Source organism: Carassius auratus, chromosome 10 (assembly GCF_003368295.1).
Source record: "Carassius auratus strain Wakin chromosome 10, ASM336829v1, whole genome shotgun sequence".
Classification (NCBI taxonomy): Eukaryota; Metazoa; Chordata; class Actinopteri; order Cypriniformes; family Cyprinidae; genus Carassius; species Carassius auratus.
In genome coordinates, this window is record NC_039252.1 from 4,015,666 (window position 1) to 4,030,378 (window position 14,713).

Below are 14,713 nucleotides of genomic sequence, written 5' to 3' on the forward strand. Positions count from 1 at the left end.
TTGATTCGTCTGACCACAGAACAGTTTTCCACTTTGCCACAGTCCATTTTAAATGAGCCTTGGCCCAGAGAAAACATCTGGCTTCTGGATCATGTTTCGATATGACTTCTTTTTTGACCTATAGAGTCTTAGCCGGCGACGGCGAATGGCACGCTGGATTGTGTTCACCGACAATGTTTTCTGGAAGTATTCCTGAGCCCATGTTGTGATTTCCATTACAGTAGCGTTCCTGTATGTGATGCAGTGTCTAAGGGCCCAAAGATCACGGGAATCCAGTTAGTTTTTCGGCCTTGACCCTTACACATCACAGACCTTATTCCTTTCTCCAACCAGTTTTTGTAGAATTGAGATTTGTTCCTAAAAACATAATTCATTTAAAATTCCATTCCACCGACATTATTCTTATACTGTAGATTATTTTCCAATGAAGTAAAACCTGTTGATGAAACACTGATAACTTAACAGGGAGTTTTAAAGGGTCATAATCACATCTAAGGAAAAAATTGTATACCTCCTAATTTCATAAATATTTGCCTGGGCATATGAAACCATTTTTCAAAAAGGTCTTAGCCAATTTGTTTTGTTCTTCATATTCTTTGACCAACATTCATTTTCTGTTTTCTTTTCCAGATACAATCATAGATAGCTTGGTTTATAGCTTTTATTGCATTTAACATACGTAGAGAGTGGTGACAATCATACTTCAGATGTAATATAGATAATTAAAATCATAGTAAACTATTATGAGTACAGTTGTGAAGCACAATTCAGATCAAAGAAGAAATACAGTTAAAGTAAAACAAAGGAAAAACCATTAAAGTGAAAACCTTTTAAATAGAGAAAACAATGAAACAAATACTACTAGAAATAATGCTGCCAAAATATTATAATAGGCTTGATCACTTCTGTTGTCAAAGTGGCCAGAATATCTGTGTCTCATAGGAACTTGAGTAAGATGCAGATGTGCTCACATCATCAACAAATGTTTCATAACCAGAACACACAGTTCTCACTGGATCCTCGCCTGAATAAAGCGAGAAGAGATATTTTAGTGCTCCTGATGGCACAGTGCCCTAGTGGAAATACTTTACAACCTTCTGTCTGCTTTCAAGATGTTACACAAATCTGAAGAGAGAAGACAAAGATCTGCTCCATATAGATCTGATCTACACATCCAGATGATGCTATGGATCAGCGATATGAACGTGTGTTTAGTGGTAAGGGAAGGTAACCTCTGAATCTGGTCATCGTTACTGAAAACCTCTCCTAATTCCCTCCCTTTTTCTTCTCCAGCAGCCCAGACAGAAGGATCACATCCGAGCTTCGGTTATACACTGCCAGCTTGACAGAAGGACAAGATGAGAGAATGAAATCTAGATCATCTCCAGTGCTAAACCAGGTCTAATTTGATTTATTGATTGCAAGACAAAACGTAAAAGAGAAGATGCTTCCGTTCTATCTTCTGAGCTTGATTGGTGAGTGCTCATTGCAGTTAATGTTGTCTGTGTAGATTATTGTACATGTATAAGTGTGTGTTCAATGCTGTTTTCTCTCAGTGACAGCTAAAGCAGAGTTTTTGCCAGGCTCCTGCAGCTTTCAGGACAGCACATGTGACTATACGTCTGACCCCGACTTTCTCAGCTGGACCCTTGACCCTTCTGGTGAGTTTCAGCAGCCTGTCAATGAATGCATTGCTTTGGGAATCATTTGATGCCAAGGTCACCTTTAAATGAGTGGATGTCAGTCAATTACAGTTTATTCATTTAATAGGAAGGGGAAAAAAACAACATAAAAAATATTTTTAATACACATCTTCTGTAGTGAACATGATTTTAATTACATTTTACTTTGGTATATTTTTGGGTGGCATGAATTCAAAAATGTTATAATAGTGCATCTGTCCTGGTATCATAATGAATATGGTATTGAGTAGTTTTCTCAGGAATAAATACAGTGAAGCAGTTTATGTTAAAATTCTATGAACATTTGAAAAACATTTGCCTCCAAAATCAGTGACCAAAAAAGTCATGTGGTGCAACCAGTGAGCAAAAAAACATGTGATGAGAAGACAAGGTTAATGCAGACTGTGTCATGTGCTACAACCCTACCTTATGTTGCTTATGTTACCTTCTGATGTTAGGTTAGGTTAGGTTAGGTTAGGTTATATTATGCTATGTTATGTTATGTTATGTTATGTTATGTATATGAATAATTCATCATATTCAGAAAAAATACTTTTACTTTAAAAGTATTTGAAAATGTATTTCAAAATAATGATTAAAGGGATATTCCACCCCCAAAATGAAAGTCTTGTCATTAATCACCATGTCGTTCCAAACCTGGAAAAGCTTCGTTCGTCTTCAGAAGACAATTTAATATATTTTGGATGAAAACCAGGAGGCTTGTGACTGTCCCATGGACTGCCAAATAAATAACACTCTCAAAGTGATAGGTAAAAATTGATAGCCTGAATGCACTGTAAGTCACTTTGGATAAAAGCGTCTGCTAAATTTTAAATTTAAATTTAAATTTACATTTACATTTACATTTACATTTAATTTAATTTAATTTAATTTAATTTAATTTAATTTAATTTAATTTAATTTAATTTAATTTAATTTAATTTAATTTAATTTAATTTAATTTAATTTAATTTAATTTAATTTAAATTTAAAGTCCAGAAAAAGTATTAAAGTATCGTCAGAACAGTCCATTTAATATTTTACTTGGCAGTCTTTGGGACAGTTAAAGCGCCCAGTTTTCATCCAGAATATATTAAATTGTGTTCCGAAGATGAACGAAGCTTTTATGGGTTTGGAAGAACATGGGGGTAAGTGATTTATGACACTATTTTCATGTTGGGGTGAAGTATCCCTTTAAAATGAGTTAACAAGAATATATGAGCATGCATTCAAAGGGTAAACAAAATGTGTTATTAAATTTTCCATGGTTGCCCTATATGACATTTTTAGAGTGATTATTTGTTTATTATTATTTGTTTATTATTAGATTATTTGGTTTTTGGATTTATAAAAAAAAATGATATAATAGTTTTTGAAAACCACATAAAAGTCCTCATGAATACAAACACTGCATTTCTAAGCATTTTCCATTGTGTTTTAAACAATATATGTATTTATATTAAGAGCTCTCATCAGAATTTTCATCTCATTTGTCAGTTGTCATATATATAAGCTATTTACATGATCGTTCATTATTTTATTACTTTATTTCAATTTATTGTATCATTTTATTTTATTTTTGTGGATCTGAAAAGAAGACATTTTGAAGAATCTTTGTGCAGCTCTTTTCCATAAAATATTTTATTTTCCGTACAATATTCTCCCTTTGTGTTCCAGCAGGGTTGGAATGACTTGAGAGTGTGTAAATGATAACAAAACTGTATTTTTGGGGTGAACTGTGGCCGTTTAGGGCAATTTGTAAGCGTGTGGAGGTTGGCACCATTTCTTAACTAATGTAATGAAGCCGTGAAGTATGGTATGAACAGCCCAAACATGGATTTCAGGATTAAAAAACAACATGTGAACTGCATGGATCAAATGCCCAGAAATGTGAAGAAACAGGGTTTACTGAAGCCCACATCTGGAAGCCATGGCCTCAGTATTTAGGGCATCTGGAGATGAGAGTGAAATAACACATTACTGGATTGATGATTTTGCTCTGTTTATACGTGGCATGAATCACTAGTGCACAAGCACACTGGATTATTTGCTTTTGCTTGTATCTAAAGAGCACAGGAAATTAACAAGAAATGTAAGGATCGAATACAGATGAGGAGAGAATAGGATATGAGATCTCTGGTGAATTATATGCATCTGCAGGCAAAAGAAAAAATGCATTTTTGCACTCAGTCATAAAATGGTTGTTTGATAAGTGGTCTGTCACTGTAAAAAAAAAACATTTTTCTGTCTTCCCAGCTGCACGCACAACTCTTGCCATGAATGTTGTTTTCCTTCTGCTTCACTCAGGACACTTCATCACAGTCGAAGAGCAAGTCCAGGAGGACCAGGGAAAGGCGGTTCTTTTGGGTCCAGATGTGGATCAGCAGGACTGGAGCTGCTTTAGGATGGTCTATCAGGTCACAGGCAGCGCCTCCCTGCAGGTGCAGAAGCGCACGGACGGAGAGAGCTTCGATCAGGTGCTCTGGACCACCCAAAGCCCGTCTGATAGCTGGCTCATCGCTAGCATTGACCTACAGAACTCCACCCAAACGTTCAAGGTGAGAACTATTAATGCAGTGTGTGTCATATTGTCTTGTTATCACGTGACTCCAATGATAAGTTTGTTCTACATCTGCAGATCGTGATTGAAGGCAAACTAGGAGCAGAAGAAGGCAGCAGTGTGTCCATCTTTGAGATCAAGATCTCTGATAAATACTGCATAGGTTAGTGCTCTGATCACTCGGGCCAAACACCCAGAACAGATCAGCAGCCTTCAACGTTGTTTGTTTCTTTGCAAAAGTAAAAAAGTCATGCCAAAGTCAAGGCCAGCCACATGAAAAGACTGGCTAACCACAGAAAACAAAAACACTGTTCTTTCCCAACAATGTTTGGACGGTAATTGCTAGGAACTGCACATTCCTGAGAGAAAGATAATCTGTTAAATGAACCCAGATTTCTGAATCTTGCCCAAATGTTACCGGCATTAGATGGCTTGTAGAGATAGAGAGCTTCAAAAGTAGTTATTTACATTTTGATGCAAACTAATATTTTCTGATCATGTGACCTCAAAGAGTGTGAGTTTGAGGAAGAGAATCTGTGTGGCTACAGTAACGAGTGGAACAGATTTATGAACTGGCGTGTGGGGAGATCAGATGATGCTGCACTGACCGCTGGGACAGGTTAGTCTGACCAGCACCCGCTGTGTGATGTAATCCAATAGGATATGAAAAAAATACTGTCTGACATCCTTATATTATCATATCTAGTATTTTATAAAGCCATGGCTGAACAGATTCTGTCCCCGATGTCCTTTCATTGACTCACACAGGTCAGTACATGTTTGTGGACTCTACGGACACTAAAAGCTTCCAGGAGGTGGCCAAGCTGGTGTCTCCGATGACCTCAGTGCCCATGTCGGGCTGCTTGAGCTTCCAGTACCAGCACTATCACGCCGGGGACCACCTGTTCTCCCTCTTCAGCAGGGATCAGGCCGGACAGTATCAGGAGCTGTGGAGAGCCGATCTACAGGAGAACAACACCATGAACTGGAGTCCAGAAACCAGAGTCTGGAGACCAGTACAAGTGGACCTCAAAGCTCCATATCCAATAGAGGTACGGACTGACCACCACAGATAAATATCTGTTTCAGATACTATCCTAAAAGCCACATAAAACTAGCTCTGTTTTACATACCGGGCAACCAGTCTCTTCCTGTCGGAGTGTGGAGTTCTTGGACAGAGTGAGCTGCCAGCTGCTAAATATGGACCAGACTGTGTCTGACTGCGTCAGGAAAGATTCTGCAACGCTAGGAGCACAAAAAAACTCTTTTTGTTCTTTTATAGACGCTGCACCTCAGGGCTGTCCAAACCTGGTCCTGGACGGCCAGTGTCAATTACCACATCTGAACTAACGGTCTTCAGGACTAATTGTCAAAGGCAGGCATGCTGGGACAAGTTAAACTAAACTCTGCAGGACGCTGGCCCTCCAGGACCAGGACTGAACACCCCTGCTGTGCCTAAACAACATCACAAGAGAAATTCTGGGTTTTGAAGAAAGTAGGAGGCTAACACACTGTTCTCATGATGTTTTGTTTCTTGATTATATGAATGTTAAGGGAACATTTCATTTGATCATTTGCACATGTTGTGGAAACGTTTGCTTTGGAATATTCACTCAATGTTCTGAAGGTCACGTCTATAAAAGGTTAGATGAACGTCCAAGAACGTTGCATAAATAATGTTCTTGTGCTAAGTTTTGGGAAAATTATTAAAGACCAGATAAAGTAATATTATAAGCAAACAGATAAATTAATGTTCTATGATCATTCTATTAATGTTACTCGATATCGTTCCAGAACATCAGCCGAAGTTCTGTTAATGTTCTCTATTAGCTGGGTAGATTTCAGCCTGCAGTTCTTGTGTTCTCTGCTTGTTGCTTCCAGATCCCAGAGATTGATTCTGACATTTAAATTAATTTTAGTAGGGTTTAGAGGTCTACAAAACTTGGTTTTTATACTGTAGAAACTGTATATTCTATGGCCCTTCACCAACCCTACCCCTAAACCTCACAGGAAACTTTGTGCATTTTTACTTTCTCAAAAAAACTCATTCTGTATGATTTATAAGCGTTTTGAAAAATGGGGACATGGGTTATGTCCTCATAAGTCACCCTCTCATTGTAACACCTGTGTCATACCCATGACATTATACAGAGTTGTGTCCTGATATGTCACAAAAACATGCCCACAGTGTTGGGGGTAGAGCAATCGGATCAAGAAACTAGTAAAGTAATGCATAATATTTTTAATTTACAAGAAAATATCTGAGTTTCTTTTTAATACAACGCTAGTACTTTGTTTTCCCATTTATTAACTGACAGCTCTTGTGTTGCCATGTTGGGAGAAATTAGTAGTTAATGCATAAGCGATATGTATTTAATGATAGGTAATGGTGAACATGCTTTTAAACTGTGAAAAGTAAACTTACAATATTATGTGAACCTACAATAATTAAACGTGCATGCAAAAAGCCTCAGCCTGAGGTTTATTCGGTTCATTTTTGGTGCTTTAAAATTTGCCAAAAAGTAAGACTTTTTTATATTAAAAAGAAACAAGCAAGCACAGGCCAGATGAGAAAAAGTAATGCATTACTTTCCATAAATAGGAACTAATTAACACCATTACATTTTTATTAACACAATATTATAATGCATTAATAATTTGGAAGGTAACTTTTCCCAACTCTGTGTGTATTTAACTTTTAATTTAGTGTGATTTCATGATTAAACATGATTATAATTAGTCACACTTCATGTAAAATTGTAAGCACTAACATTTGTGTGTGTGTGTGTGTGTGTGGTTGTGTGTATCGTTCAAGTTGGTGTTTGAGGTGGCGTTCAACGGTCCACATGGAGGATACGTGATCCTGGATGAGATTTCCTTCTCTCCAGAGTTCTGTGATGCAGACACAGGTGTGTATGAACCGCTCAAGCCACCTCAGAGCTCAGACACTATACCTGTGTGATCAGTAAATAAACTGTGTTTCCACAGAGCCAACGTTTGATCCATCTGTTGCCAACTGTGACTTTGAGTCAGGATATTGTCAGTATGTGCAGACACAGACAGACAGTTCACTGTGGAGGAGAGTGTCTGTGAGACCCAACATCTACACCGCTGGAGACCACACGACAGGAGCAGGTGCACGACCACTTCTGGAGAAGAAATATCAGCATATTTGAATGATTTCTGAAGAATCGTGTGACACTGAACACTGGAGTGATGATGCTGGGAATTCAGCTTTGATCACAGGATAACTGAGAAATTATTTTCAGAATTGCTTATATACACAATATTTCTATTTTCATTGTATTTGTATCAAATAAGAGCAGAAAAGACTTTAAAATGTTTTTAAATTGTACCGACCCCAAAGTTTTACACAGGAGTGTATAAACACATTACTGATTAATATCCTACATTTGTTGAAGCATGATGTGTGACCCTGGAGCACAAACCAAAGTCTCTGGGGCATATTTGTAGCAATAGCCAAAAAAACATTGTATGGGTCAAAATTATAGATTTTTCTTTTATGCCAAAAATCATTAGAATATTAAGTTAAGATCATGTTCCATGAAGATATTTTGTAAATTTCTAATGTAAATATATTTAAAAATATATTTTTGATTAATAATATGCATTGCTATGAATCCATTTGGACAACTATAAAAGTGATTTTATCAGTATTTAGATTTTTTTGCACCCTCAGATTCCAGATTTTCAAATACCGGTAGTAGTATCTCTGCCAAATACTGATCCTAACAAACCACACATCAATAGAAAGCTTATTTATTCAGCTTTCAGAGGATGCATACATCTCAGTTTTGAATAATTGACACTTAAGATTGGTCTTGTTGTGCAGGGTCACGTGGTTAAAAATAGTTGTTCTTTCTGAACAGGATCCTTCTTGTTGGCAAACTCTCGCTTGAGTGTACAGTCTGGATACGTCAGTCGTTTGTTTGGCCCAGCGATGCCAGCCAATCAGAAATACTGCCTGAAGTTCTTCTACTCCCTGCGAGGCCTCAGTGGAACAGACCAGGTGTTGTCGGCGTATCTGCATTACAGCGACGGTACTAAACAAGAACAAATATGGACTCAGAATTATAAGATAAGAAATCTCTGGATTGCAGTTGAACTGACCATTCAAAGTCAGAAAAATGCTCAGGTAAGATGCAAAAGGCTTTATTATTGTCAATAACTATTCCTGATTATTGCTTGATTAGTCAGAAGGGAAAGACAAGTGGTGCATTGAAGTCATATTCAATGCATATTAACATATTATTTATATTATAATTCTAACCATTAAAACTTTGCCTGCCATACATTTGCTTACCAGCAGCATGTGGCAAATCATGGTTTACGGCTGTAAACTGAAGTCTATTGGCCGTCTCAGTTTCAAAAGGAAATTTCACAGACTCTTTAAGAGACACATAGCCTAATCTCAGATGACTTATCTGGACATAATTCTGGCCCGCTGCTCTCACAGTTTATGTCTCACATGACATTTATTAGAGAAAGATTCAGATTTAAAAAATAAATGTTTATAACATCTGGAAATTTAAGACGGTATGAGGATCATTCATACTTAAAATCCACAGAACCATACATGAGTTTTACTTTTTTAAATATTACAACATGCACTGTCTTTCTTTTCTGATCTGTCATTAAAATAGCATGAGAAAGCCAAGCTTTAAGATTCTTCTTCTTCTGAGGCTAAATTTGGACTGTATCTCCTCCTTTCAAGCTACCACCAAACTTGAATCAGACCTTTACACTACTCTACTTACGTTATATCTCTTCTGATCAGACTTATGATTTTTATTAAACGGATCATGAAAACTACGTAAAATCCCATAGACTTTTATTGAGGGAGTCAAAACTTCTGTACAGTAATATATATAAGATGGACAACTTAGGACAACATGCTCATGCTTGCAACATGCTTAACTTGCTAAAAACATGATTATCATGCTAGAAATATACTAGCAACATGTTAATCACGACAAAAGCATGCTATCCACATGCTAGCATCATGCTAATCATGCTGCGTACATGCAAAACTTAGTAGAAACATGCTTATCATGCTAGAAAAATTGTAAATTAGCTAGAAACATGCCTATCATGTTAGAAACATGTTAAATCAGCTAGAAACATGCTTATCATGCTAGAAATATGCTAGCAACAGGTTAATCATGACAAAAGCATGCTATCCACAAGCTAGCATCATGCTAATCATGCTGCGTACATGCTAAACTTACTGGAAACATGCTTATCATGCTAGAAACATTCAATTTGCTAGGAAAATTCTGCTAAAAATATGTTGGCAACATAGTAGGCTAATCATGCAAAAAACATACAAACTTGCTAATCATGTTAATAATATGTTAACAACATGCTAACCATGCTAGCAAAAAGTTTATCATTTCAAGTTAGCATTATGCTAGAAACGTGCTAAAAACATGTCAATCGTGTAAATAATAGGCCAATATGTTAGCAACATGCAAATCATGAATGAAATATCCAGACAACATGCTTATCATTTAAAAAATATGCTAGAAACATGCTGTCATCATGTTAATCATGCTAGACAAATGTTAACATCATGCTAATCATGCCACAAACATGCTAGCAACTTGCTAGCAACATACTAGCCATGCTAGAAATATGGTTATCATGCTAATAATAATCAAGCAACATGTTAGCAACATGCCAATCATGCCACAAACATGCTAGCATTTTGCTGGAAACATGCTAATCATGCTAAAAGATAAACATGTTAATTCATGAAACATGTTAATTCATGTTTGCTAAATCATGCTAGCAATGTGGTAGCATCACCTATCTAATCTAAACTTTCAAATTACAAACTTTTACAGCTGTTTGAAACTTTCAGGCTAGGCTTTCTCAAGCAAGCTGGCTCACAAACTTTACTCATCTAATTTCATGTTGATTTTCATCATGTGATTTTCCTCCATCTGGGCGATGAAGGTGGTTTTCATCAGCACATGCAAAAATATTTGGATTTGTGACTCTGTGGGTCTCGATGACATTAAAGTCACGCTTGGTGACTGTGCACTGTTAGGTAAACATGCTTCATTTCTCACAAAACTCTGTGCATTTGAATCTTCATGGTGAATCTTAATGTTGTTTCCTTAATATTTGTGTTCACTACAAGCAGAAATGAGCTCTCTTTATTACAGCATCTTCAGTGTCAGCCCCGTCTCACTGTGACTTTGAGGCTGGTCTGTGTGGATTCACTCAGGACAAGGAAGGAGACTCAGGAGACTGGATGCTGGCCCGGGGACCCACACCCACATCCTACACCGGGCCCAGAGGAGACCACACTACTGGAGTGGGTGAGATAAGACCCTTATCACTCCTAACTTCTGTTATTAACTTATCATTGGGAATAATGGAACATGTACAAGAGCGTAAAAGTTGGATGTCCATGGCTTTAGTCTTGTAGCTAAGTACACTTTAGCATACTTTTAAAATGGAAGTTATATACAAATTAATTAAGTGTAGTATGGTTACCATTTGTATAACCACAGTTTTATTATGGTTAATACTTTGAGGTTATCATTGTTTAACAATAGTAATAGTAATAGTAAGGGGCCATAAGTATTGGACTGTTTACTCAAAATCCATTTTGCGGACCGATGTGGACTATTACTTCATTATTTCTTCATCAATTAAGCAGGTAAAAGATCTGGAGTAAGTGTGCCTTTTTCATTTGGAAGCTGATGCTGTGAACCGCATCATGTGGTCAAAGGAGCTCTCCATTCAACTGAAACAGACAATTATTAGGCTTCAAAAACGAAATAAATCCATCAGAGAGAGAGCAGGAGTATTAGGATTGGCCAAATCAACAGTTTGGAACGTTCTGAGAAGAAGGAACGCACTGGTGAACTCAGCAACATAAAAAAGCCTGGACGTCCACGAGAAACAAAAGTGATGGATGATCGGAGGATCCTCTCCATGGTAAAGAACCCTTTTACAGCATCCAGCCAAGAGAAGAACACTCTCCAGGAGACAGACGTGTCACTGTCAAAGTTTAAAAATAAGACTTCACCAGAGCAAATACAGATGCTTCACCACAAGCTGCAAACAAGGCATCTAAAAGCCAAACCAATGGTTTAGTGATGATGACTGAGGACAGAAGCAGCCGGATGAACTCTGAAGTGTATAGTGATATACTGTCCGTCCAGATTCAGTCAAATGCAGCAAAGTTGGTTGGACAGCGCTTCATAGTACAAATGGACCATGACCCAAAAGCAAAACTTACAGCAAAAGCAACCCAGGAGATTTTGTAGGTAAAAAAGAGAAATATTCTGCAATGGCCAAGTCAATCTCCTGATCTCAACCCGATCGAGCTGCATTTCACTCGCTGAAAACAAAACTGAAGGAAGAAAGAGCCACAAACAAACAACAAGTGAAGCCAGCTGCAGTAAAGGCCTGGCAAAGCATCACAAAACAGGAAACCCAGTCTCTGCCGATGTCCATGAGATCCAGACTCGAGGCAGTCATTGCCTGCATGGGATTCTCAACAATATATATAAAAATAAAATGTTATATATGATTGAATTTATTTATTTTTTTGCATATTTGTCACATTTGAATGATTCAGATATTACCTCATCCTAATATTACCGAAAGATAACCAGAGTAAATACCAAATGCAGTTTTTAAATAATGATTTCGTTTATTAACGGAAAAAAGTGGCCAAAACCTGGCTGACTCTACGTGAAAAGGTAATTGCTCCCTAAATCTAATAATTGCTTGTGCCACCCTTGGCAGCAACAACAGCAATCAAGCGTCTGTGATAACTGCCAATGAGTCTCTCACATCGCTGTGGAGGAATTTTGGCCCACTCTTCTTTGTAGAATTGTTTGCACATTGGAGGGTTTTCGAGCATTAATAGACTGTTTAAAGTCCAGATTTAAGCCCAGATCTGGCCACTCCAAAACCTTAATTTTGTTTTTCTTGAGCCATTCAGAGGTGGACTTGCTGGTGTGTTTGGGATCATTGTCCTGCTGCATTACCCAAGTGTGCTTGAGCTTGAGGTCACAAACTGATGGCCGGACACTGTCCTTCAGGATTTTCTGAATTCATGCTTCCATCAATTATAGCAAGTCATCCAGGTCCTGAAGCTAGAAAGCAGCCCCAGACCATTCCTCTACCACCACCATGTTTGACTGTTGGTATTGTGTTCTTTTTATGAAATGCAGTGTTGGTCTTATGCCAGATGTAACGGGACACACACCTTCCAAAAAGATCAACTTTTGTTGCATCAGTCCACAGAATATTTGCCCAGAAGTCTTGGGGATAAAGAAGATATTTTTTGGCAAATGCGAGACAAGCCTTTGTGTGATTTATGGTCTGCAGTATCTTTTGCCCAGTCTCTTTTTTATTGTTAAATAATGAACACTGATCTTAATTGAGGCGAGTGAGGCCTGCAGTTCATTAGATGTTGTTCTGGGCTCTTTTATGACCTCCTGGATGAGTCGTCGTTGCGCTCTTGGAGTTGTTTCGGTAGACTGGTCACTGCTGGGAAAGTTTAGCACTGTTCCTAGTTTCCTCCAAGTGTGGATAATGGCTCTGACCATGGTTCACTTAGAAATGACTTTCCAGACTGATCTGTTCTTGAATTTCTTTAGATCGCGGCATGATGTGTTGCTATTTAAGCATGCTTCACTTTGTCAGACAGCTTCTATTTAAGTGATTTCTTGATTCAACAGGTCTGGCAGTAAACAAGTCTTGGTGTGGCTAGTGAAATTCAACTCAGCTTTCTAAAATAATGTGGTTTATTGCAGTTCTTTCATGATTTAAAAGGAGGGGGCAATTAATTTTTCACATAGAGCCAATAGTTTTGGGCACATTTTCCCACCTTAATAAATGAAATCATCATTTAAAACTGCATTTTATATTTACTTGCTTTATCTTTATGTAATATTAAAATTTGATGGATGAGCTGAATATTTTAAGTGTGACAAATATGCACGAAAATTGCAAAAACAGGAAGGGGGCAAAAACTTTTTCACAGCACAAAACTTTTTCATTATTTTCTGTTATGATCACATTTTACTGAATCTAGTACTCACATTTAAACAGTCTCAGAAAGCTCTTTTCTCTGCTTTAAGGTCATTATTTGCACATTGAGGCGTCAGTGATGCTGGCCGGACACAGAGCGCGCCTCGTCTCCAGCTCTCTGCGCGGCTCTAGAGACACACAGTGCTTGCAGTTCTTCTACCACATGTACGGCTCAGGGATCGGACAGCTGAGCGTTTACCTCCAGACCGGACAAGAGAGCCAGGACAAACTACTGTGGACGAGCCGTGGAGAGCAGGGCATCTCCTGGCTCAGAGCGGCAGTGAACTATCAGTTTGACCAGCGGCACCAGGTCAGTCGCATGACGCTGCATTATAATCAACATCCACTCAGCATCATCTTCGTGAATATATTGCATCTGTTTCTCCACATACTTAGATTGTGTTTGAAGCCACTAGAGGAGAATCAGTAAGGAGTGATATTGCAATCGATGATGTGGTTTTTGAAAGAGGACCATGCAGAGGTATTCAGGATAAGTTGATTATCATAAACATCTGTTATTAACGTTACCGTGAACAACTTTACATACTATTTGTCCTGTTTTCCACACAGAATATGCTGATGACCATATCCCTCATCTGCGCCTCTCTGGACATAATAATGATATTCAGTCAATGATTTTTAAATAGAAAAAGACAGAATGAGAAAAAACAATGCTGGGGAAACTGAAACCATGTGACCGTACAGCTGGAGTGCAGGGATCTGAGAGGATGAAAGCAAAGGAGACGACTGCATTGTGAGCAGAAATGATCAACTAAAAACTTTCCTTTTGAACACCTGGTTCATTCCTGATATGCAGTTTCTCATGCGTGTATCATATGGCTTAATATACTGAACACATGGTTAAAGATGGAGACCTTATATGGTAACCTCAGAAAGCCTCTATACAGGATTGTCTTATTGATTTCATTTGTTCTTCTTCAGGACAAAAGCATGTAAATCTGGGGATTTTTTTATGTCAAATGAATTAAACAGAAAATTGCAGAGACTTTTATTTTATATAGAAATATCTCATGTCTAAAACCTTCAAATGTAACAAGCATTCCTGATTATCCTATTCTTTTGGGATGGCGACTGTCTGACTGGTATTAGCTTGGTTATTAAACAGCTACCAAATAAATAAATAAAAATACAGTTAATGGATGTGAAATACTGATGTGTGCTGAAGTTTTTTAAGTGAGTGAAGTGAAGTGATCTGTGTGTGTGTGTGTGTGTGTGTGTGTGTGTGTATGTATGTATGTATATATATATATATATATATATATATATATATATATATATATATATATATATATATACAGTACAGACCAAAAGTTTGGAAACATGACTATTTTTTTATGTTTTTGAAAGAAGTTTCTTCTGCTCATCATAA

General features: G+C 37.6%; 1 protein-coding gene across 1 annotated transcript; it reads left to right on the forward strand.

Annotated features, from left to right (window-relative positions):
• Positions 1-1,049: 1,049 nt before the first annotated feature.
• On the forward strand, positions 1,050-14,494 carry LOC113109587 (MAM domain-containing protein 2-like). Its single transcript, XM_026273246.1, has 15 exons — positions 1,050-1,217; positions 1,294-1,475; positions 1,557-1,661; positions 3,990-4,240; positions 4,321-4,405; positions 4,754-4,861; positions 5,011-5,294; positions 7,058-7,151; positions 7,231-7,377; positions 8,133-8,398; positions 10,222-10,315; positions 10,434-10,589; positions 13,374-13,633; positions 13,720-13,804; positions 13,894-14,494. The coding sequence occupies exons 2-15, from the start codon at positions 1,445-1,447 to the stop codon at positions 13,968-13,970; spliced, it is 2,043 nt and encodes a 680-aa protein (XP_026129031.1). The 5' UTR covers positions 1,050-1,217; positions 1,294-1,444; the 3' UTR covers positions 13,971-14,494.
• The last annotated feature ends 219 nt before the right edge of the window (positions 14,495-14,713 follow it).